The following is a 24,975-nucleotide window of genomic DNA, read 5'->3' as shown; positions in this document are numbered from 1 at the left end:
ATCTTTAAGGGCTTGTAAGCAAATATAATTATATTGTAATTTCAAATAAAGTACATTGAAATTCCTTTTAATTACAGGGAAATTATACCCTTAGTCGTGGCCCACATTGCAAAGTTTTACAAAAAGCCATCAGGCCTACAGAAGAATTCGAATTTTATTCTACAAAGCCGAAATCTACATTTGCTGCAATGAAAGACAGCCTGCTATACTTTATCCAAACTGTGCTTCTCTCTGTATCAAGTTTTCATCTGTAAAGCTCTACGGTCAAAGCTTATAAGTATAAACTATAGCTGCCTTACTCCTGCCTTACAGTTCTTTGGGCTTTAAGTTGGGAAAGCACATCACTGAGGGGATAGTGTGAGTGCCCTTTGGTCTTGTTAAATGTTCACTTATATTAATAGACAAAAAAGTGTCTACATCTAGTAAGTCTGTTCTTTCGTCAAAATTATAACAGTAAATTAAAGACACATGTTATTAATAACCTGCCCCAGCAAAAGCTAATAAATCCCCTACACTCTCATCTGAATAAGTTTAAGGCTTATTTTAAAACACAAAAACAACCTAAAAAAAAACTTGGAAGCTTTAAGTTGTGAGCATTCAAAGCAATAGGTGGCCATCTTTTATATACAGTCTATGAACAATTATACAAAGGAGCATTTGGCCGTCCTTCACTTTAACATGCAAGAGTGCAAATGCTTCTGGGTTGTCTTTTTTTTTTATCAGCACAAGTTTCAGTGTCAACACATGTAACCTAACACAGGTGTCAGTGAGCACAGAGCACAGTCATAGCTCAAAACTGTGAGCTCACTGATGTAAAAAATATAACTGAGTTTGAATAACAAGAGGTACAACATGATTGCCTCACTCCAAACCACTCCTGTCACGCCTGAATGCCCCCTATGTTATCGTTTAACCACTTCTGCAGCTGCAGATAAAAATAAGGCGTCTTTTCAAAACTGCCTTCTAGCTGCCGTTCTTGCAACATGATCCTGCTGCTGTGTTTTTTGCAAACTTTTAAACCACATACTCACTCACATAAGCACTCCCTGCTTTACTGGCCCCTAAAAGTTGTTGTTTTTTTTTCTCTTCACGATGCCAAAAAAGATCGATTAAGAACAAAAGCACCTCATTATTCTGATATTTTAATAGCCCATAAATCAACCACGTGCAGACAGCCGAGGAAAGATTGAAGAAAAACAAACTCTAACAGATAGTTTATTGACTGTGCATACAGGAAACATTATGCATGTGGAAAATTTCTTGGAGTGAACAGCTACCTAAACTTGCCTGTTACACAGAAAAGTGAACACATGCAGAGAGAGGCCTCTAGGAATATTCTCACGGCAATCGTTGCTCAGTGTTTTTCCAGCACTCCTAAATGTTTCTGTGCTAGAAAGCTCAAAATAGGCAAAGGAAATAAGAGGAAAGAGAGATTAAGTGTGATGAAGAAGAGGGGGAAAAAAACGCCAGGCTGCTAATCCTATGTAGCAGAGGAATTTAAGACCCTCACTGTAATCACACCCAGATCTCTACGGGCTATACTGCACTATTTTCAGAGCCAAAACAGTCTTCTTCATTCTTCTTCATTTGACCATCTCATCTTTATCTTTGGTTCCCTGAATTCATCTCTCTAGTCTACCTTTCCTTCCAATATCTTTAACTATCTTTAAACTACTCCCCATCTTATCCCTCCTCTTTCTCCCCTATCCAAACATTCCTTCTCTCGGGCTGCAGGGTTGTTAATCTTGGCTGGACCCTAGCTGGACGAAATGTTTCCCTGTGCTGAGATGGTTAAAACCCCTCTCACAAAGTGAAATGACAGAAACAGGAAAAGATGCAACAAGTTAAAAGGTGTGTGAAACGACTCGGCTGTAATCTGAAGACGATGACTTGTCGCTTTTTTGGATTTTTGCCTGGACTGTAGTTTCAACATCTGACAACATGACGCCCCTCTCAGGACTGCGGTCTTCTTTCATTAAACAGTAATAAAAACACTCAGGTGAGGTGGAACCTCCGAGGAAACGTGAGGAGTGCGATTAACTCCACACAAATAAACTGATGACGATACTGCACACACCGCTGCACACGAGGAACTTAATGTACAAACCTGACACGATGGAAATCAGATAAAGCTAATGTAATAATCTGGTTTTTGACGTGGTATTTATTGGCTTAATGGGTATAAAAGATGCTCAACACAAACAGACCATGTTAAATGTTTAATAAAAATGGTGCACAATTAAAACCGCTTCCACATGAGGTCTTCATATTTTGTCCCAATTAAGTCCAAAATAAGTTTAACACACGTGAAACGCTCTCTGAGCGACAACACCTTTATGACTGACTTGAACATGTTTCTATGGTAATAATCAGTCACCAGAGCAGAAGTGATATTATTTCCAGAGGCTCTTTCCTCTTTTAGTGCTAATACTCAAACTCATCTCCTCTACCTACTTCCTCCTCTTCCAGTTTTCATCTTCAGCTCATGTGTCTTCGCTATGGCAACCATCCTTTCTTTCAGTCAGTTGCACACATTTTCTCCTTTAATTAAAAGAAAACATCCCTGTAACAGAACAACTAAATGATGTGTACTAAAGGATATGGAAAGTGATATGTACACAAGAAAGCCCTTTTGCTTCCATCGGTGACCACCCTACATGAGTAACACGCTATCAATAATTAATTTCTTGTTTTTCAGGCTCCTTCTACAATTTTTTTCAGTCATTGCACTCTGGCCCCGCTCTCCATGTTGTGGTAAAGTTGCTGTGCTCTGCATTCCCAGGATTCCTTGCTGCCATTCTGTTGACATACCTTCATGGCAGCTGTAGCAGCACAGCTACCATTATCCTTTCATACTCCTTGATTTTTTCCCCCACCCCTACTACAGCACATTTGTGCCACTCTTTCCTCCCATCCTAGCATCCTCCTCCTGTGGGCTGAATCTACAAAAAGAATCCTTAAACTCTTGTTTGACATTTAAATGCTTCTCCGACAGTCTACAGACTTAACGGAGCTGCCCTCTTGAAATCAAAATCCACAGCAAAAAGCATCCGCAGAGGTGCAAAAAGCAAGTTTATGTCTCAGATTTCACTAAGAAGTGCGTGTAGTACATCTATTGTTCTTCTCTTCAATTCATCTGATGACAGAAGCCTGCAGGGGTTCATCATTCTTTCAGGAGTTCACACATTTCTACCAGTCTTACCTTCATGCCAGCAGCGGCAGCAGGTCCACCTGGATCCACAGCCTGGATGTGACAGGGTTTGCTTCCTCGCACCACAAACCCCCAGCCCACAGCATCGCCTATAATCTGAGGACAACAGCAGCAGATGAGACGCAGAATATCTCACTTCTTTTCAATCCCATGCTCAGTGACTTTAGATGGTGAAATAATGTACTTTAAAGTACTGTTTGCACATTATACTTTGGATTTTTGTCGTGTGATGCTCAGCTGAGACTCTTTGGTGATCACACTTAACTTAAAAAGAATAGGGAGGGATGTATGTGTGCTGTCTGCTTACGCCCATGAATCATGGGACCTTTCACATATATTCGCGTGTGTCTGTGTGTGTGTGAGGACATGTGTGATTGCTCAAATAGTCTCCGTTAGACCTCAGCTCTCTGTGTGCGAGTGTGTGTCTGTGTGTGTCCTACAGTGAATGTCTTCTTTATAAAAGGTCCTCCTGGTCTCTGCAGCTCCTCTGGACTCACTTGTCTCTTCAGGACTGTTGAGAAAGACACATCAACACAACACACAATGTTACAGCAATAAGACGACACACTGGCTTGGGCATGCACACATGAAACAGGTCTATTTTTGGTTAAACATGTACGTGTGTGTGTAGAAACTATGAGTGTTGGTCACATGCTAATAATGCCTTTGAGGCACCCTGCTTCCTGAAACAGTATAGCTTTCCTTCCTCTAGTCCAACTTCCCCTTACCAGTACTTGCATCGACATGACTCTCCACAAGGATCCAAAAGACTTTTGTGTCTTATTAATTAATTAGATTAAATTAATTGGAAATGTCCTCATTTTAAGGAGGAAAAATGAAAAGAAATTGGAGAGCAAAAGGTGAGATACAAAAGTTAAAATAAATAAGATCTTTCAATGCTCTTTAGACAATGCTCTTTATTAACAACTTTTCTTAGGCTTGGTGATCGCATTATTACTGACTGCTATGATTTATGAGCATTTATGATGAGTCTGTGAATGAAGCTATAGTTGCTTTATGCGATGTAATGGCCATAAGTATGAAGCGTCTGACCATAGTTTTTCCAACTAAAGCCTCTCCAGGACATTAAACTAATTGATTTCCCGCTAGCTGTTCCCACTCATCTATTGGACATTTCCTTCACTTTGTTGTTTTCCTTCCTTTAGGTCAGGTCCATTGACCTTTTCCATATCATCTTCTTAAATATTTTATCAATATGGTGTCTCAGTCAAAGAAGCCCTGACTGGCCAAACCAAAGTTGTTTGTTCCAGTTTTGAAAGCTTTTTTATTGAAGATTAAGTCCAGACAGATATTCATGCCTCACTCCTTTTGCTTTTTTCTAGTTTATATCCATGTGAATGTGAGTGCGAATGGTTTTCTGTCTCTATGTTTTAAGTTTTCTTATGCAGGGTGGTGTTTCAGTTCCTCATCTCCTATAATAGGACCTATCATAGGGCTGCATATGTTTAGCTGATAGGCTTTTAAGAATAGCCAGATCTCCTTTACCACTGGAGAATTGGAGGGTCTAACAAACTCTTATGTCTATAGCCTCTGTAAAGTAGAAAAATACAAATAAGTAAGCAGCTTTCAGCCTTTGTGTGCACATTGAGTTCAGATTTCAACAGGTGCTTAGTATTTAATAACAAACTATAAATCAACTCGATATATGCCGCAAAGATCACTGAATAACTCTCAAAAATCTAAAAGCAAAAAATGCAAGGACATTTCTTAGAAAGCCAGTGGCCCGTGCTTGACAAATCACTTATGGTCTACATCGCAACACTTAACTGTAATCTGATAAAGAAGAGGAAGTGAAGTGCAAAGGACCGCTAATCCGCTAGAGCTGGAAATTTTCATAATCTCTCTGTGGAATTCCAATCTGATCAGATATACAGGACAATTTCTCTTAACATTCTGTTATCTGCCCCCTTTGTGTCACGATGACATAACCTTTTTTAATGGTGTGACTTTATAGAAACAAAACACTGGTCAAAGCTCACCCCATTCATCTTATATGGAGTTTCTTCCTCCTCGTATGTGAAGCAAAAGAGAAATACCCTTACTCTGTGTGTGTGTGTGTGTGTGTGTGTGTGTGTGTGTGTGTGTGTGTGTGTGTGTGTGTGTGTGTGTGTGTGCCTTCCTCTTCCTGCTCATTGTGCACCATGAGCAAGTGCTAATGTAAAAGGGGGGGCTGCTGGCACAAAGAAACTCTTGTCGAGGACTCTGCTTGAATGAAACACATCAGAGGACACCTCAAAGTAGCCAAAATAAAACACTCAGAAACACACACACGGCTCAAGGGCGTCACTGCCAAGTTTTCAAATCTGCACAGAGAATTTAAAGCCGTTCATTTCCAAATGACAGGTATGATTGTCACTTTCCTTTAAGCAGTGCATATCTGCTTTCCACTGAAGTAAACGTGCGCTCATTAGGATTTTTCTTCAGCATGTCTTCCCACAGAAAAACAAGCTAATTCACAGTTTGCGATAGAATAAATGTGGGTTAAGCAGTCTGTTATATGACCTGTTGTGAGTCTTCTATGCGTTTAGTTGTCAAGTTTGTAATATGGATATTTGTCAATTTGAATTATATAGGATTTCAACTAGTCCACCTGACGCCTCTCTCACTGACGGCAGCTGATTCTCACGCTTCATTTCCTTCTTTCCAACTGAGCAAGTCTGAAGCCTAATTTAGTAACTTTAATTTCAAAAAACACAAAGTAAAATATCTAGTGAGAAACCTGCTGTGCAGTGGAGGTCTTGTGTTCCTGCTACACAAACAGCTCTCTTTCTGTTTTTTTGTTTTTTTACCACAGGAGTGTCAAACATACAGCTGGCCTGGCCCCCAGACATCACCCATGACCTGGCTTATTGCAACAAACTAACTAAGCACCAGATAACAGTGTTTTGCTTTAAGTGTTACATTAAAGAACAGAAAAGTTCCTATTTTTCAGCATTTACAATAGAAATGTTTCTCTTTTTTGTTATATTGAGTCACTGGTTAAAAGAACAGCACAACAACCTTTTCTGTCATTTTAAGCATTTAGTCATTAAAGTTTACGTCAGGGGACCTGTGCTGATTTTTTATTTATTTATGTAATATTTCTTTATACAATGTGGAAAAACTCTTTTCAAAATTTAATTTATTTTTCTTAAGAAATCTTATGGAATAAATGTGTGCTTGGATTTCTTTACACTAAAAGGACGGGGAACAGTTTGTAGATCCACACAAGCTCAAACTGGGCTCTGTGTGCACCACTACATAAAAAGGGTTTTGACACCTCTGGTTTAGCACGTGACAGAGCTGCATGCAGCAGCACACAGACTGAAGCTGTCCACTGTCTAAGAGAAAAAGTCAGAAGTTCTTTGCTTCTCTAAATGACCGCTTTAAAAATCCAAAGTAGAGCCACTATATTAAAAAATAACTTTACAATTAGTAAATAACATGAATCTGTCAGTAAGAACACACAACAACTAAAATCATTTGGACTTATTCCCATTTATTAATGAGGTTAGTTTAAACTATTATAACTGCCACTGTCTACTGAAGACTTCATTTAACTCTATATGCAGCAACTTTAAACCACAGCTTTAGAAAACCTGACAGTTAAGCGAAGATATAGTTCTTGCTCCATAGTTTTTTTTATGTTCAGTGGGAGTGGGGCCCATTACAAAATACACTCGATATCTATGTTGTCATACCAGATTTAGGGTTGCAAAGGACAGGCGGACTGCTGCTGAGCGTAGGACTGCTGCTGTAATAACCACTGCTGCAATAACCGATGCTGCCACAGCTGCTGCTCATGCTGCTCCGACGAACTCCGACAGACACCTTTATCTCTTTTGTGGGACTCACTGAGACAGAGAAACACAAACTGAGTTGTTAGTCTGAAAGACAGCCAGAAAAAAGAGAAAGAAGGCAAAGCAGAATAAAGGCTTGATTTACAGTTCACCAGTGTGGCCTCTGGAGCTGCAGACCAATCTAAAGACAGGAAAAACCAGCACTACATAGAGCCCCTTACTTCATTCATATAAAATATTGAGTCTTTTCTCATTGGAATATATTGTGTAACCTCCTAAGTAGGTTAGACTTTTAATAACTATTTAATAGTTTTAAATGTGCATGCTTAACTTTCTCTTTGTTTTGCCATATTTTTTGTGCCACTTTGGTGAGACAGAGACTTTGTGCTCTGCTCTTATGCCTAGTAACACAAACAGGGCTGCTCTGTTATCTTCATAAGGCAGACACCACCAAGGACACAGGTTACGGAGAGTGGATTTGGGTATGTGTGTCAACAGAAGATAAGGCAAACTGGATAAATATGCCACTGAATCAAATAACCAGGGGCAATATTTAAACTGCTTAATAAGAGTAATGTTTCATGAACACATGGACACAGTGAAGGTTTCCTATGAAAGGTGACAAACTTCCCAAGGTCTCTACCAAACGTCTGCGAATACTCTCACGGAGGAGCTGGGGTTCAGCAAAAGTTTAGATTTAAAAAACAATGTTTTACTTTTAAAATGACTGAAAGGAGGACACAGATTATTTAGCTGATCTGTCAGTTTGGAATTAAAGGAAATAATGAAGCAAAGCTTTTACACAGTTACTGAGAGTCAGATGGAGTGTGCACCTGAGAGAAAGCTGGTGTTGCCTCCGTCAGAGCTTTGTTTCCGGAGACAGAAGGGACTGTCGTGGCTCTCTGGGATGCTGCGCCCTCGCTCGTGAAGAAGTTCAATCAGTCGCCGACGTCGCCGGAAGTTCATCCTGAACTGGTAGAGGAGCGGCCCATCAACAAAGTGATTCTTGTTGGTGACTAATAACAGGGAAAATGGACATGAAGATCATAAATACGTTTTGTTATGTATCTGAAATGTATAAGCTTACTCCTATTGAGCCTTGATCTAGAACCTCAAACGCAAGTAACAATTTCCCTGGAGCTGCGCTAGAACACGATGACCACTGAGAGCACTGACCTCACTTATTTTCGCTGTGCTGATAAGATGAGATATGAGTACATTTTTATCAAAATTAACAAGCATGCCAAGGTGAAACTAATCACGTAAACCGGTCAAACTGCTGTCAATGTCACTGCTCTTACTGTGGTTTCAAAAGAGGTGAGATGCACAGTTTGAGAGAGAGAAGAGAAGCTGATATTGTCTTCTTCCTGGCTGAAGAGTCACATAATGCCCGCGTGATGTCTTTTTTAACCCCCTCAAAGTATTTTGGGGGTTTTAATCTTTTCAACCAACCAGCTATAGACAGAAACCCAATTTCCTGTTTCAGGTTATGTAAGTTAACCTCTTGAAGCCAGATTATTGCCGTCTAGAAATGAGTTCCTGTTAATACTCACCCACAAAACAATGCAAAACAGCACAATACAGTCAGGGGGTGGGTCTGTGACCCAGCGTCTTTTCATTTATTTAGTATCGTTGATTTCCTATGTTAAAATAATGTTAAATTCAGGTGTTATTCTTAAGTTAAGGGTGTAGTTGAGTTTTTTTGTATTCTGTATTACTAATGAGATACGTTAAGTTCTAGTATTATTAGTTTGGTTGAGTTTTTAATCTGGTTTATGTTTCTTCTTCTAATACAGTATGTCATGTGTTTCATGTTGTCCTGTCTATGTCCCATTGTGTTTCCGGTTTTATTTTGAAGAGTCTTGTGTTCCATGTTCATTGTGTTTTGCTTCCCCTGTGGCATTCAGGTTCATTTATGCCAACTGTGTTTCCCCAGGTGTTTCCACTTTCCACATTACCCTTTTGTGTATTTAAGTCCTCTGTCTTCCTCTGTTCTTTGTTTGGTTGTCTGCTGTCTCAACGTCAAGTCACGGCTGGTCACAGAGTTTTATTTCTATTCCTTAGGTTCATGTTTCATGTTATAGTTATAATAGTAATTTAGCTGCTCCCAGTTTAGTTTTGCACCAGCCTTGTCTTGTTTTCCGTTTTTGACATCAGCACAAAATAACCGGCTCGCTTTTTGTTAAAGATTCAGTTCTGTCTCTCCCTTGTCTGCTTTCGGGTCTGCTCCACAAACACACCGGCCATTCTGGCTGTGACAAATACAACATTACTCCAGTGAACCTAAAGTATATTTAAATAACTGATGTTTCTCAATGTCCTCCTTTTTGGAGAAAAAAAAAAGAGAGCTGTAGAAATCATTATTTCCTTCTTAGTAATGGCTGCTTCTTATTGGATATATATATATATATATATATATATATATATATATATATATATATATATATATATATATAAATGTAAAGTTCAGATTTGTGTGTAATGCATTACTGTAATCAAATTACATTCTTCAGTAGTGCAGAGACTCATTACTGTAGTAAATCAAGCATTCACGTTACAGTTCGCACTACAAACGTTTTTCAGTTCAGCACGCGGGCAGACAGAATGTAAAACTGTAAGAATGACTTTCTGTCCAAAGATGAAGCTTACTTTATATACTTCTAATCACAAATAGCTGGAAGAAAATAAAAATCCATCCCAAACAAGAGCTTAAAGGTCTCGGAAGGTTAAAATATAAAGTAAGTTGTAAGAAGAAAGTCTAAATGCGCAGGTGTCCACTAGTGCATGTTATGTTATTACAATAATCATTACATAATGAGCCTTCTCATAGTCATTTCTCATTTATAGGTATCATGCATTTTTATGAGCAACACACATTTGGCTCGTGGCCATGTCATGCATCAATTTTGTGGTTTCTGTCAGCTCAACAAAGTCCCTTTATTGTGTTTTTTAAAAGTAAAAAGCCTGTACTGTGCTTTACACTCCTCTTCACAGACTGACGTGAAATGCTGGTTTTTCTTCTGTAATCTGATTTATCATGTAAAGCCTCACCCCTGGTGATGACAGCTGGCTCCTGGCTCATTGCCTGTTGCACAGTGATATATCAGCCCTGCTCTGTTTAATTTAAGCATTACCTGGAACTCTGTCATCTGCTTATTCTGCCTGTCTGTACCTCATTCAGAAGCACAGTGTAGGAAAACATTTTCCCCAGCGCGCCACACTAAGCACACTGACCAAACACAGGCTTTGGGCCAAACACAAAGTAGATCCATCCAGACCAACCATACATCGTACAGATGAATGTGACTACGGACCACAACAGAAAAGAACAGAAATCTGGCTGGTTTACTCTCCACCCCCTTTATAATGTGTTTTTCATGGGAACTCGGGGTGTGTACGAGTAAGCTATTTATAACTTTACTGCAACACAGTGTTGTTAACAACATACACAGTCCACATATTATTTCTGTAATACTAGAGCACTTATTTTTGCAAGGGGGATGGCAGTGCCGTGTCTCTGTGACGGAGCAAATGAAGTTTTCTATCACCTTAAATAAGTGACGTAACAAGGCTGCTGTTTGTGTTTTTGTGTGTGTGTGTGCATGCGTATGTGTGGAGTAACACCACTTTCCAAGTCCCTCGAGATGCTTAGTTTTGCAGCAGTCCTTGAGAGATGGAAACTAGGAAGTGAACAAGAGAAAGAGGGGCCAGATGGACCTACTCTGTGACGACAGGCATTCAGGCTGAAGAGAAGCAGTAGCAAAAGGGAAGAGTTGGTAGGAATAACTTGATAACATATGATAAACCACCTCTCCATCACTCATGTCTTTCCTCTTTCTTTTTCATCTGTAGGTTATCATTGCCTCTCTGTTTAAATCTGTCTGGACTGCAGAACATGGCAACCATGATGTACAGCAGTGGCATTTCAAAAACGTTTTGTTCCGTTTAGCTATCTACAGTCTGGAATCCAGACATGACGACCCCCAACACTGTTGAAGACATATTTTCCTTAATGAAAATACAAAGGTCATGTGATCGCTCTGCAGCAAGCCAAATTAAATCAGACATGAACGGGAACCAGAGAAATTTCATGATGCAGTTATGACCCAGCAGAAACTCATTCAGGGTCCAAATAACCATCATTCAGCAAAATGCCAACCTGTCATTGAAGCCCTGAACAACAAACGCAGGACCAAAGCCCCTGGAAAAATACTGACATCCACAGTGTGTGAGTCAAGCATGTTCAGGAAAATATCAGCGACACCTTAGCAGGTATTAAACGCACAGTTACAACTGGACACGATATGAATGTATATGTCAGTGATTACCCTCCACACAAAATTGTGTCTGCACAAACACAAGTTTTTAAAACATCAAATTTGTTCACATGCAAAAGCACTTTTAAATCAGTTGAAAGCGACCTTTCGGAAAAACTCACCTTGCATTTCTGTTTATGCGCATGTGTTTGTTCCTCATGTCTGGGTTTTCCCCCATTTAGCTCCCACGTTCACCTCCTCGCATTTATTCCATGCCTCTCCTCTCTGTCATGTGCGTTGTCACCCATTGTCACTTCCCTGTTCCCTTGTTAAGTCAGAGTGTCTTAGTCCGCCTTTTTTCCTGTTTTATTTTGACAGTCACGTGGTCTATGTTAAGCGTGTTTAGTGTTGCTTCCCCTGTGGCGTCATGTTCGGTTGTATCAGCTGTGTTTCCCATTTGTTTCCAATTCCCCTGATCACGTCCTGTCTGTATATATTGTGTGAGTTTTCCCCCGACCTTTGTCGTCACATCTGCTTTACCCGTGGCTCTCCTGTGTCCCTCCCGTGTTTTCAGGGTTTCTCTAATGCTCAGATTTCTCTAATGTCTTTCCCCCAGTTCAGGCGTTCCTCTGTTTAGTTTGTTTTTTATGTTTCTCCCCGTTGGGTATGTCTGCCTTAATAAACGGCACGCTTCAGTTAATTCCTGTTTTCATTTTTTGTGGTCTGCATTTGGGTCCTCACAAAAAACACACGCCTCGCATGTCAACTGCATTGTTACTTCTTTTACATAAGTTCTTCAGTTATCTGTATGATGTTTTAAACATTTCTTTGCATTGGCTTATACTCATCTCATTGAGGATACTGATGAAGAGAAGAGTGATCTCCAGCTGTAAACTGCAAAGTGTGCAAAGGCCAGAAACAACAATCCGCTGCTTGGAATATGGCAATAAATCTCTCCAAGAACTTTGCAAAGGTTCCATATAGCAAAGGACGCACATAGAAAGTGATCCTCAAGCTGAGTGTATTTCAGCACCATGCAAGAAACAAAAGCTTGATTTCCAGCAGGTGACAAAAGCACGAGGTTTCTATGGAAGCAACGCTGTTGCCACAGTATTATGTAGTATGTATTAAGTATTATGTGTTTTTTACCAACTAACAGTACATGAAGTGAAAGAGCTTGTGTTCTCATTAGGAAGAGGACTTTTACTGCTATGTAGGCACATATATAGTTTAATAATATACATTTAACTGGCAATCACATGGGTGAAACTGCATCTCAGACAGTGCAAATTAGCACAAAAGTAATGGAGCAATGCCCCAGTGCAAGTAATTACTTTCTATAAGTAATGTATTGAATTAGAATAAAAATATTTTAAAATACTGTAATGTAAAACATTACTTTTTGGGGGATAAATGACACCAGTGCTACTCATAAGCAGTGAAATGCATTCCCAGTCAGTGTGACACTATAATGTGGGTCAATTCAAAATGGCTAGAAGCCCAAAATGGGCAGTGATGAGTTTTAAGGAGCAAAACTAATAAAGATTTCATATTTTAGGCACCCTTTAGAGACCATATTAACCTAGTTTTTGTTGTTAGGTTTGAGGCCTACTTATGGGTATTGCCTAGAAAGAAACTGTAATTTAGGTTGGCTCTATCTAGACATATCTATGACACTAAAACGGTAAACTGGTAAACCCTTTGCTGACTACCAATTCAACGGGGAGATAAATGATTGTACTGATTAACCAAATAACTGACAGGAGGAAACAAGGCCCTTCCCTTGACTCCATCCTCACCATGCTGGATGATCCCATGTTCAAGAAGCCTCCGCCCCAGCTGTTCAGCCTCCTCCCTGGTTGGCATCTCCCCCTCCTGCAGCAGCCAATCGATGAACTCTGAGGCTACCAGCGTCCGCTCAAACGACTTGCCTTCCTCCTCTCTGGTTTGCAGTAGGTTGTTCTCTGTGTTCATTAATCTATGGAGAAAATTAGAGCGAACAGAGTAATGAAGTTGAGACCGAGGGAAAGGAGTGATAGTGGGGTGCTGCAGAGATGAAACGGCACATTTGGTGCACGTGGTGCACCTGGCACCGACAAATTTATTTAAAGTTACAGTGATTTTACATAAAAGTCTCACCTAGCTGTTGGAAAATAAAGTAAGGTTTTATGGAAGCTACGAGCCTTTGGTTGAGTGAAAAGTAAACTTTCTTCAGAGGTAGTTCCCTGTGGAGAAAACCTTATAAACCAGCAACTCTGGTCATTCCTTCACTCTCTAATCTTCACTTTCAAAATGCACAAAGCCTGTGCTGTAGCTGTCTCCAGATTAGCACATGAGCAGTGTGCATAAATTCAAGCCATTCCTTAAACCTCATATATCAAACCTACACGATTACAAAGTAAGTACACTGAGGCAAACCTTCTGGATAAGCTTCACTGATAAATGGAGGGTTGTTTTTTGGAATCAGCTGAGTTGAATGTAAAGGCACAAGATTTAATATAGTTTCCACAAAAACACAAAAAACAAAACAAGGATTGCATTAAACAGGTGTTGTAGTCTGTTCTGAGTGGCACCCGGTGACAGACTCAAACAAAAACAGGCATGTGCACGCCTGTAAGGAGCAGAACTGTCGACTCGTTCGCTATCCCACTTTCTCAAAACCACATTCACACCTGTCACTCACACGCAAGCACTCACCAGCCTATACACTTAAGCAATGCCATCAAAGAGCTGTGCAAGTTACAGGGGGCTTTCTGCCACCTGCATGTCAAAACATATGCTTAAAATGAAATACAGCCTCAAAGATGTATTTTCTACGCTGTTGGTCCTGTTCTGCTGGCACAAAACGTATTCCCACATTCAGTTTTAGTGGCTTATCAATCATTCACTGAGCGGTTAATATCACAGCCTGGACTGTGTATTACACACAGATATCATGCATGAATGAATCAGCAGTTTGGAGATTTGTATAAATAATCATAATATTCAAAGAACTTATTCAAAGAAGTAATAATTTCAACATCAGATGCATCCAAAAGCTTTGGGTGATTTGGCTCCAGACTAAGAATCAGCTACTAACTTAACATTTGATCCAAGCAGGACAGAAGAACTAGTGATGGGATAATCTTTAAAGCTATATTAATTTAACTATGGAGGAGACAGTTTCCGTAAGTCCCTACCGGATCAGCGATTCAGTGATGAGATTAAACCCGAATCTGGAGATGACAGACATATTAACGAGAGCTCCTCTGGGCTTTTTTTCCCTTTTTTTTTGTAGAGTTAGAAGAGAAGATGTCACTCCCATGTCTGTGTAGTAACTATTAACTATTTCCAAAGAAACCATCAGATTAGTTTGGCTTAACCAAAGCCAAAAAGCTGTTCAAACCTCTACAGACAAGTGTGCAACTATACTCAGCCAGGAAATTGGCAACATAACCCAAATGCAAAAAGGCACTGGTATAATATGTAAGTTAATGAGCTTTAAACATACTGACAGATTAAGTGTGTCTCTGTTTCTTGCCTTTATTCTAAGCTAGGCTATGCACTCTATTGCTATCATTGGAGAGTGGCCTTCTCATCTAATTCTCAGAGAAGAGCAACTATGCCAATACATTTCCTGCCATGCATTTATTTATTCGCTTTTTGTATAGGCAATCCACAGTATATCATTAATCAGTATATGTAGTAAGCAAGTTTTACCTGGCACAGACAAACCTCCTACTCTTTCAACATCTCGATGGAGACAAATTAATATTTGATTGGAAAGCTTTAGCGACAAAACCATTATTCTCCTGACAGAACAGGTTCTGTGCTAAGTAACACAAATAGAGAGACTAATGAAAGAAATGAAAGTAAATGGAAAACTAAATGAAATCCAACTCAGCTGCAGGATGTGAAAAGCCGCCTCTATAAAAAAAGCACATTCATGCTCTCACTGTGGTTCATTAAACTTTGACTGACATCCACAGAAAACCGAAACTAGTCAAGAGAAGAACTATGACGTCACTGAGTTGCTCACAGGGACATAGTGTTATCCTCAAATTTCAACCTTTGGGTTGAGTGAAATATAGAACAAGTGCAAGCCCAGTGTTGCTCAAGTCTTTAGTCATTTAAGGTCACTGGCTGGTTTAGATGCAGAATTTAGAAGGATTGGTGGCTTTACTGGAATAAACTGCTATGGCTCACATTAGCAGCAAACATCATAACATGCTGTTAAAAGAAATGGACACAATGTTCCACAAGATCTGTTTACACAATGCAATTTAATCCATTTTAACAGGTAAAGTCAACAGATCGTGTTATGCTACCTCCAAGGGACAGGCTCAGTGAAGTGAACTCTGAACTTTGAATAGTAACCACTTAAGTAATAGAAAGGACTATGACGCTTTGCATACACATATAAATGGATCATGGAAGCATTAAGTGGAACAAGAGGAGTTGCCACGACCCTGATATGAACTCAGAGTGTCTGTTCAGTCAGTTTACCTAACTCCGAGTGACAAACACTGAGACTTGGCATTTCCCTGCTTTTAAATTTAGTCTTTCATATGGGTGGGGTAGTGATGACTCTATGGCCAAAGAATAGCTTTTAAAGGATGCAACACTAATGGTTATGTAAGATGGGCATGGTGAAGTGGTTTGCACTTCTGTCTCCCACAAGAACCTAACTGGTTTGAATGTATCTTTGTGTGACGGGCATCCTGAAGTCCAAAGGCGTGCTGATTACTGGCCTTCTAAACTGGCTGTAGGTGCAAACAAGAGAGTGAGTGGTGGTCTGCACCTATGATGGGCCGATGACCTGTCCAAGGTTTAGCTCTTCTTAGGGTTTCTAAGAGAAATATAAAGAGAGAATATCTTGTTCTTGTACTTTTAGATTTAACAGCAGCATTTGACATAACTGATCACAGTATTTTGATTGGCAGGTTAAGGTCTTAAGTGAGCATCTCTGGATCATCTCTAGAACGGTTTTCTTCTTACCTCAGATTTTTATCAGTTGCTGCTGACATGTTTATGTTCTCATCTGCCACTTTGTCATGTGGTGTAAACCCAAGGTGCAGCTCTGTTTGCACTACAACCACTTAAGACACATCTTGCGTCTCATATAATTGTTATGCAGATGATATCCAGTTGTATACTTCTTTCTCTCTAACAAATGTTGCAAAAATATCTGTCATTCAAGACTGTATTGATGCTATAAATAACTGGGTGACAGCTAAGTGTCTTTCACCTACACTGGGAAGACTGGTTCTCTTTTGTGTTCCTGACAGCTTTGTTCCCATTGTGATCAACAACCTTGTGTATTTATGAATAAAATGACTGAACCTATGGTGAACATTTGATGATGTACATTTGACTAGGCTCTTCATTTTGATAAACATTAATAGCCTTGTGTGTGACTGCCTCAGTCGAATGGTGTCTAAATCAGAATTAGAAATGATTATTCATGGCTCTGTTTCCTCACAATTGGACTATTTTAGTACACTGGCCTCAGTAAGTCATCTTTGAATCACCTACAGATGGTCCAAAATGTGGCTGTGAGGGTACTTAGTAGGTCCTCTAAGTTGTCTCATTTGAAACCAGTTTGAGATTTAGGTGATCACGTTCAGAGCTTTGGATGGTCAAATGCCTGCTTACATTACCAAACTCTTTCTCCCAAATATAAGGTGCAGGTCCCTGAGGTCTTCTGACCAAAACCTGTTGGTGGTTCCTTGTTACAGACTGAAAACTAAAAGAGACTGTGCATTCGAGGTTGCAACTTCTAAACTATGAATGCTCTTCCACTGAGATCTGTGGACTCAACTTTCAAAGAGCAGCTCAAGACTTAATTTGTATAGACTTGCTTTTAACTAGTGGATATTGCTGTAGTTTATTATTAGTTTTGGGGTTTTTTTATTTCCTCTTTTTATGAAGCACTTTGTGATCCTTATCTTGAAAGGTGCTATGAATTATTTTACTTACTTTACCCACCTGCCATCTTATCATGAGTCACGCTATCACAGAATATGAATGGGATTGCAGCAGTGAGGGGTGGTTTTTGGCTGAGCTGCAGGATACCAGGTGGGGCAGATTAATTCAGGGAGCAGTGCCAGGTGGAATGATTGGCTCACCTGCTATAAGTTGCTGATCAACTTCTCTCTTTTATGTATTAGCGTGCAAGGGCTGAATGGGGCGGATGCACTTTTCTCCACTGGGCATGCTCACACAAGTGGACCTTGTGGAGTTTATGCAGTTATGGCTACTTACAGCTTAATAAACTAAATGCATGCACTTCCTTTACACAGACTGTGTAGCAAACACATTATGTGAATGACACCCTGCAGTGCCAAAAAAAACCTTGTCATATCAAATAACCTTTACTTCTACAGTCCTAATCTCAGGCTCTTAAATGAAGGATTAGTTTAACACCTTTACTATGACATAAGTTCACTTTTGCAATGCTGTACTCCAATCTTTTTTTTTGCCTCCATCCTAAAAAGTTTGATTCCTTTTTTGATGAATCTTCCTCTTTTAATCACTTATTATTACGACTTCCTACTGAAACAAAACAAGATTTTCCACCACTGGAAATGTCACATCTCCTCGCAAACATAAAGCAGTGACCACACTCACAGCTATAACTTGTTATGTTAAGGAATTAAAGGTTGTGTGTCTCTGACAGGGAAAAAAACAAAATATAGGTTAAGCATGATGGATGTCTGGAATGCGGAAAAATGGTCACCAATAACGGAAAGTATATACAATTTGCAGCTGAAGTAGAAAACATGTAAAACCACCAGTACACTGAGTGAGCGCTGTGGTTCCTTGAGGCTGACCAGGCTCAGACTGAAGGGCGGCCTTGGGAATGAAAAGCAGTCTCTGCTTTTGAAACTGGTGTGTTTTATAGACTTGACAAGTCCTGTGAAATCAACAAACATCCCTGCCTGCCCTTATCTCGTTGTCTGTACGCACTGATGTGGCAAACGTTGATGAAAAAACATGAAAAAACTCCTGCATGAACGTGGGGAATGACAACAGCAGCGCACAGACAAGAGATTGTATCTTACATCTTGTAATGTACCTAGATTAAATCTCAAATGCTGGCTAAGGTGATCTGCATCAAAGCTGTGCAAATGAAATAATTTCTGTAAAATTTTCATGTTGGCACAGCGTCCTTCCACAGTTCAAAGACATGCATTAGGTTAGGGTTTCCACATTCAAAACTGCGTCTCTCTGCGTTAGCTCGACAGACCTTTATCCTGCCCAGAGTGTACCCTGTCTTTCACCCTTTGACAGCCTGAATAGGCTCCAGCCCCCTATGACACCAAACAGCTGTTGTGTGTGCACCAATGGGTAGAAAACCCACCATCCGTCACCAAAGAACATAACTCACAGGTGCTCCAGTGAGGCTACCAGAAACTACTGCAGGTGTGAATGTATGTGAGGATAGAGCAGTGTTAGGCTAATCTCAAAAAGGCTCAAATTAAGCATGTAGGTGCATTCTATATATATTTGACCTGTTGCCAAAGGCAGCTCGAGATTAAACCGCCAACCCTGAAAACAGTGGGCAGCCTGCTCTACCACCTGAGCCACTTGAATTCAGCTACTCAAAGGTAATTTATTATATCAGAGATCTACATGAGCATGATTATCCTCTGAAACTCTGGGCTCCAAAACTGTGCAGTTTGGGTGCTTCAGATGAGACACTCATCATAAAATATTTTACTGTAATTAATCAAAATTACACATGACAGAATAAACAGTTTTTGTCAAACAACGAGTCACTAACACTGATGTTTTTGAACCTAAACATTTCAGCTACAACTCTGGATGGTACTTTGACCCTGAACAGGGGTCTCTAAGGTGGAAGAGGTTAAATTCTGTAGAAATTCGGGCATAATCAACAAGAGTGCAAATGCACACACGCACAAACAGCTACATGATAAACAACGTTTTAAAGTGTCCCCTCTGTCGCTTAGGAACTTCTGTCAAAATAACTTCTTGTGGTTTGTTTGCAGTATGTTGTTTATGTTGTTTTGACAGTTGATGGTATCACAGATCAATTAACGTGTGACAAGAACTGTTTATTTTCCAGTAGAAGAAAAAATAGACGTGAAACTGGCTGAAGGAAAAAACACAAAGCTATTTTAATGTACAGAACTGTGCAAAAGTCTTGAGCCAAACCATTTTTATATATGTTGCTGGAAAAATTAGAAATAGGTGCAGTGATTTCTAGATGTTGGCTGCCTTTTGTTCTGTTCTCTATTAAGATGATCCCACACTGCTTCAATAATGTTGAGGTCTGGGCACTGAGGAGGCCTATGGATGTCTCATGGTGTTTCATTGTCTTTTTATCTATCCAGGTATGCTTTTACTGTATTGGCATTGGTGTTTGGGATCATTGTCATGCTGAAATATGACGCTTTTGCAAATTTAGACACTTTCCAGTTTGTATTGCATGGTGGAACACAATCTGACGGCACCTTTCTGAGTTTATCATTCCATTGGTTTTGCCAAGATCTTCAACATCACCGGCTGAAATGCAACCCAAACCATGACAGAGCAAATTGTTGGAATAAAAACACTATTTTTTATCTGCCAAACTGCGTTCTCGTTGGCATTTTTATAGAAATAGGAGGAAAAATACCATGTAAAATTAGCCCTTTGTTAAGTTTTCGGGTATGTGTAGACACACTGGTTCATCCCTTGAGTTAGGTGGTAGTTTTATGCTTGCATGATTCGTAGCTCAGCGTTTTGTGGTTTAACAGACAAAAACCATTACTAAGAAAATAGTCAGAGACAAGGACTGCACTGAAAATGAGTGAAAAAAATTAAAGCAGCATATAAGGGATTAAAGTGTGGCTCAAGACTTTTGTGTAGTATTCTGTTAGTAAAGCCTTCTTTTTCTTCTGTGAAATGTTGTCATGATCCTGGAGTTTTGACCGAACACTTTGGGTTTTGCACTAAATTCTTTATTACTTGATGCTCCTTTGGGCTCTTAGTTTGTTTATTCTGGACGTTTCTCTTCAGTCTGGGGTTTGGGTTTCAGTTAGTGTTTTGCTTTCTTGTCTCTTCTCTAGTCTCATGTGTATTGTGTTTAGTTTTGCTTCCTCTTGTCCCATTGGTTAGATTCTCTTCACCTGCACTTGTATTTCCTACAGTATTATGGACTTACTGTCACAACTAAAATAAATACCAAATTGAGTTAATTCTGCTCTGAGTCTGAATTCGGGTCCTCTTCTAACTCCATCCCACGACAGGTGTCTTCACTGAAAAAAAAGATTTATGCTAGAATGTCTTCCATCTTATTTTACTGTGCTAGCCTGGCAAACTATAACTGAAATGAATGAACAGATAATTCTTGTACTAAAAATGCCTCATGCATCCTCTGGCAACCACGAATGTCTATAGAAAATATTGTTCATCTAGAAATAAGGATGTTTCAACCATTTTTATATCCACTTATCAAACTTGTGGGAGCCTAACCCTGAGGCCATAAGGATGAAACATCCTGGGCACTTTAGAGATGAGTCAAGAATTTTTTTAATAAACGAATCAAAGTATTATATGGTACGATGTGGTGTATAGAAGCCTTATAATAAAACCACATTCCTGACAGCTTGATAACTTCTGCTGTGGTCGTTGGTTCTTGTGTATCTTAAGTCTCATTCATTTCAGTTGTGTAGTGTTTACAAGTGAAGTGATTACCAGGAACTAAATCATAGATTGTTATGAAAACAGGAAGCGTAGGGACAACAACCTTCCCTCAGTGGGACATGAGTGCACTTTGCACTCAAGCACAAGAGACACAGAGATTTTTTTTGTCATAAGTGCAGCAGCGAAGCAATTCAACCACTAGGATAAGTGTGTGTGTGTGTGTGTGTGTGTGTGTGTGTGTGTGTGTGTGTGTGTGTGTCCTGGACTGCACCGCGGTGATTACATAAACACATAGCTTTGAGGAAACGACAGATGTCTCCCCTTGGAATATTTCTTTCTCTTATGCAATAACTGTGTTTGTGTGTGCTGTCTCAGGAACACATAAGAAATAGGTCTCTGTTAATAACAGTGTGCCACTGTGTACAAATTAAAAGCGGCACAGGAAGACTACGGTACAGTGCACAAGTCCAAAAAAATAATGCCACATACACACGCGAGAGGCAGAAAGGAAGAGTTTGGTGGTTTTTTTATATTTATAAATTGTTAGTCTCCTATTTACTGGAAAAACAACACGGTTACAGAGCTGATCATGCTATTTGTGGCATCCCCCCTTTAAACCCAAGCGCTCCTCTAAATAAAGCTATGACTCATCTCTATATCCTCTAATTTTCCTAACTTTGCAGGCTTTTATCACAAAAAACAGGCATGCTCAATGCAGTGTCCTCTAATCTAACTGAATCGAATTCAGCAGCAGGACAAATTTTCTAATTAATGGGGGTGGTATGTCAGATGCACTCAATCAGCATGCTGTGCAGAATGACATAGACTAACAAAGAGATACAGAGGACAACCGGAAATGTGTGGATGGAATGTGGCACAGCTTTCCAAGTAGCCATGAAGCTCCAAAAACTGAAACCACATATCAACATAAAGTCACAGTTCACCATTCATGCTATCAAATGCTTTCACAGCTGCGGCCTTTAAAGATGACCTACTAGGTTCATTTCCAAGCCCAGACTAGAGGCTTTGCATGATGTACAGCACAAAATATTCCTAATTTATCTTGTTCTGAGCCTCGGTGCAGTCCCACAGTTTCTGGGAGGAAAAAAAACAAGTAATTTTGCTTCCCATGACCCTCCCTGTAAATCAGCTTTCTTCTGAACAGCTTCTCTTCACAAACAGGTTTGACAAGCAGCTAGTTTGAGCTGCTGTGCCTAAAATGAGCCACAGAGATAATCATCATGTTGATCAGAGAATTCATTTGCGGTATGCTTAACATTATGCACCAGAGGTTTAACATTCTGGGAAATTTTTCATCTACCTAGGAGTCAAATCGGGAAATTGATGCTACTCTTGAGCTTGTTTTATAACTAAAGCTTGACCCAGAAGTCCATTTGCTTAGTGTTAAGGGCCAGATTTACTAACGTATGCACCAAACACAGTATTGTCTGTATTTACAAAAAGAGCACAGTGAAAAATTACATGTAATCGTTGGGAATGGTTTCTCAATGCCAAAATATAGGGAGGGCAATATTTAAATCAAGTATGTAAACTGATTTACTAACGTTTGTGGCATGCAATTTGCTGCTGATAGTGACAATATGTATTAATGGAAAAAAAATCATCTTTTGTTTTTAAATATGAATTTAACTGCATCTGTGTTTAGCAAACAGTGCAACTTTGGTGACTTACCAGTAAAACCAACCACACCCATGAGCACTGTTTAGGGATGGCACACATTAAATGCTATTTTGTCCTGTTTAGTAAATCTGACTCTAACACTGGGAAAGGGTAAATGGCAAAATTTGCTCAATCAAGAATCTAGAAAATCATCCCTGAAGTTCACTGATCAGCTCACTCAGGTTCTGCTGGCTACAGAAAAACTTCACAACTGGGAAGCTAATTACTGAGAGCATATCTTCTCACCTTTACACAGAGACTTCCTGGTCTTTATGCAGATATAAGAACCTTCTTCTAATCTAGCACTTGGTGTGAAAGCAAATGCAACACAGTATCCTTAATGCTACATTTTAAAAAAGGTAAAACAGAAAAGTTTATTTGTTCATACTTTTCATAGATCCTCTGGCCCCTCATAAACACCTTGGCTTCATTATCCAGCGGGAATGTGCCGTCATCCTTCCGGAAGCGGTAAAACAGCTTCATGTCTTTGAAGTCCCGGTGCTCGTCACACACTGAATGCAAAGAAAGTTAGATTAAAGGGCTAATCTGCAAAAACACTGCCACATTTTTGTTTACTCTCCCAACCAGCCGAGATGTGGTTTACATATTTGTCTGTCCAAACTCAGTTACTAGCTTAAACTTCATTTTTGGCAGACAGAAATGAGTATGTCAGAGGGATATCTCAGGCTGAGCAGTTTGGAGACAAACGGCCAAGATTCAGATAGCCTGGAAATGTACAAAGGAGGGATCGTGGATGGAGGAGTAGTAATAAAAATGAATGCTCTGCCTTCCAGTAATACTGTCTATGTCATGGCGGTGGGTCTGTGACCCAGCATTTTGAGCTTATTTTGTATGTCTGATTTCTTATGATGTATTAGAGTAATGGTAAGTCCTGGTGTTATTATTAGTATGCCTTAATTAGGTTTCGTTTAGCTAAAGTTTTTTCCATGCTCTGTTTCCTGTGTAAGTCTCTCCTCCTCTATGTATGATTTTAGTTATGTCTGTGCCTCGTTCCTCTTATCTGTTCCCATGTTCCTCTCCTTGCGTATAATAGTTAGTTTTGCTTCCCCTGTGGCGTCATGTTCATGTGTCAGCTATGTTCTCCATGTGTTTCCGCTTCCCTCATTACCCTTCTGTGTATTTAAGTCCTTTATCATCCTTTGTTCAGTGTCAGTTTGCCTGTTGAGTTCTTGTCATGTTTTCAGGTTTTTTCATGTTCATGTTTTTATCATGTTCAAGGTTTTGTTGTCTGTCACCTGAACCTTTGCCTAAGTGTGCATCTACCTTTTGTTTAGTACCTTTTCCCAGCCACAAACAAATGGCTCGCTTTTTGTTTAATTATAGTTTCATTCCAAGTGTCTGCATTTGGGTCCTCTTCCTCCCTCCACACAGGCTGCCATTACAAACGGTGACATGTAAAATGCATACATGTAGCACGTATACATGTAGCATGTATAATGTCAAATGAATTGGTCCTAGCACAAAACCCTGTGGAACTCCATTGTTATTATTAACCTCCATTATTAACCTTAGTGTGTGAAGCTCCATTTACATTAACAAATTGGAGTCTATTACATATTGCTGTATAGTATCTATTCTATTTTATCTTACCCTATCCTATTGTGTTTTTCTTAACTTACTGCCGTGACCAAAAGATTTCCCACATGTGGCACTAATAACGCTTATCTTATCTTATCTTATGATTCAAACTGCAGCACAATACCTTGTAATACTTGTGGCATGCTCTAGTCACTGTAATAAATTATTGTGGTCATAAGTGTAGTACACTGCAATGAGGTTAAGCAGGACAACCACAGAGGTCATACAACTACTCTTTAAAGAACTTCTGAGACAAAATAAAGGTTGGTGATTGGCCTATAATTAGCTAAGACAGCTGGGTAAAGTTACTCAAGACTCTAAATAAATGTTGGTAGTATTTCAAGTAGCTTTACGTAATGATACATGTTGTCGATGAAACAGCTAGTCATGAAGAAAAGAGGACGATCACAGAAGATCCATGTAGGTATTGAAGGAGGTCATGCAGAGAGATGATGTGACAGAAGAGGATGCTAGGAATAGTGTGAAATGGAGGAAGATGATCCACAAAAGGTGAACAGCCGAAAGAAGACCAAAGGTTCTTGCTACCAGTTCAGCAGCCGACCATGTCTGAATGATGTCCGTCATCATTTGGTGACTTATGATCAGCACTTATAACTTTCTAAGTTATACATTATAATATCATAGTGGCTCTTACCTTTTTTAATTTTCAAGTTACGTTTTTCAAACATTTGCGTCCAATTTTTCCATAATAAGTATTTGGTGTATTTTATTTTTAGGCATGTTAACCTTCATTGGACAAGATGGTACAGAGAGTAGGAGAGTTTGAGGGGAAATG

The 24,975-nt window shown here is 39.6% G+C and overlaps 1 protein-coding gene across 1 annotated transcript in view; it reads right to left on the bottom strand.

Moving 5' to 3' along the window:
• deptor (DEP domain containing MTOR-interacting protein) overlaps positions 1-24,975 on the bottom strand; it is a 35,297-nt gene that overhangs the window by 4,309 nt on the left and 6,013 nt on the right. The window contains exons 4-9 of the mRNA XM_082552271.1: positions 22,969-23,092; positions 13,067-13,245; positions 7,845-8,027; positions 6,913-7,065; positions 3,652-3,722; positions 3,203-3,307 (exon numbers count right to left, since the gene is read on the bottom strand). Coding sequence (XP_082408397.1) covers positions 3,203-3,307; positions 3,652-3,722; positions 6,913-7,065; positions 7,845-8,027; positions 13,067-13,245; positions 22,969-23,092 — 815 coding nt within the window. The remainder of the gene's footprint in view (positions 1-3,202; positions 3,308-3,651; positions 3,723-6,912; positions 7,066-7,844; positions 8,028-13,066; positions 13,246-22,968; positions 23,093-24,975) is intronic.

This window comes from Aulonocara stuartgranti (assembly GCF_965226115.1).
Source record: "Aulonocara stuartgranti genome assembly, chromosome: 11".
Classification (NCBI taxonomy): domain Eukaryota; kingdom Metazoa; phylum Chordata; class Actinopteri; order Cichliformes; family Cichlidae; genus Aulonocara; species Aulonocara stuartgranti.
This window is presented reverse-complemented; position numbering and strand designations above follow the sequence as displayed.